Source organism: Nannospalax galili, unplaced genomic scaffold (assembly GCF_000622305.1).
Source record: "Nannospalax galili isolate Female #2095 unplaced genomic scaffold, S.galili_v1.0 C47711375, whole genome shotgun sequence".
NCBI classification, from domain to species: domain Eukaryota; kingdom Metazoa; phylum Chordata; class Mammalia; order Rodentia; family Spalacidae; genus Nannospalax; species Nannospalax galili.
The window spans coordinates 1-572 of NW_008451784.1; the positions used below are offsets into that span (position 1 = coordinate 1).

At 60.1% G+C, this 572-nt stretch overlaps 1 protein-coding gene across 1 annotated transcript; it reads right to left on the bottom strand.

Moving 5' to 3' along the window:
- Positions 1 to 7: 7 nt before the first annotated feature.
- Positions 8 to 568, bottom strand: LOC115069084 (coiled-coil domain-containing protein 187-like; the record flags this gene model as incomplete). Its single annotated transcript, XM_029560313.1, has 1 exon — positions 8 to 568. A coding segment is annotated over one exon (561 nt), but the record flags the coding sequence as incomplete, so codon positions are not given.
- Positions 569 to 572: the final 4 nt, after the last annotated feature.

The following is a 572-nucleotide window of genomic DNA, read 5'->3' on the forward strand; positions in this document are numbered from 1 at the left end:
CCTTCTTTGCTGGTGGGTTCTGAGAGACGCCCTGGGTAGGCTCTGGCCAAGCCTGTTTGACTTTTGAGGGAGGGGAGACCCCACTTCTGCCCTTGCTGTGCAGGCTGGACCTTTTCACAAAAGAGCTATTCCAGGGCCGTGGGAAGGCAGGACGTGGCCTGTCCAAGGAGCTCCACAGACTGGGCCCAGGGACCTTCTGGTCGTTACAAGTTTCCCAGGCCCTCTGTGAAGAGGCCTGGCCAGCCAGAGCGCTGTGGGGTCGCTGTGAGAAGGAACTCAGCTTTTCTGGGGGGCTCCCAGGCCTATGGAAGGAGATGTCCTGTCCCTGGGCTGCCCATGACCTCTGTGGATAGGTCTGCCCCGCCAGGGCACTCCAGGGTCGCTGTAAGAAGGAACTCAGCTTTTCTGGGGGGTTCCCAGGCCTCTGGAAGGAGGTGTCCTGCCACTGAGCTACCCAGGCCCTCTGTGGACAGGACTCCCTCTCAGCCAGAGGGCTCCAATGCTGCTGGATATGAATGCCTCTGGCTCTGTCTGGGGAAGAGCACTTCCCCTTTGTCACAGCTCCAACGTTC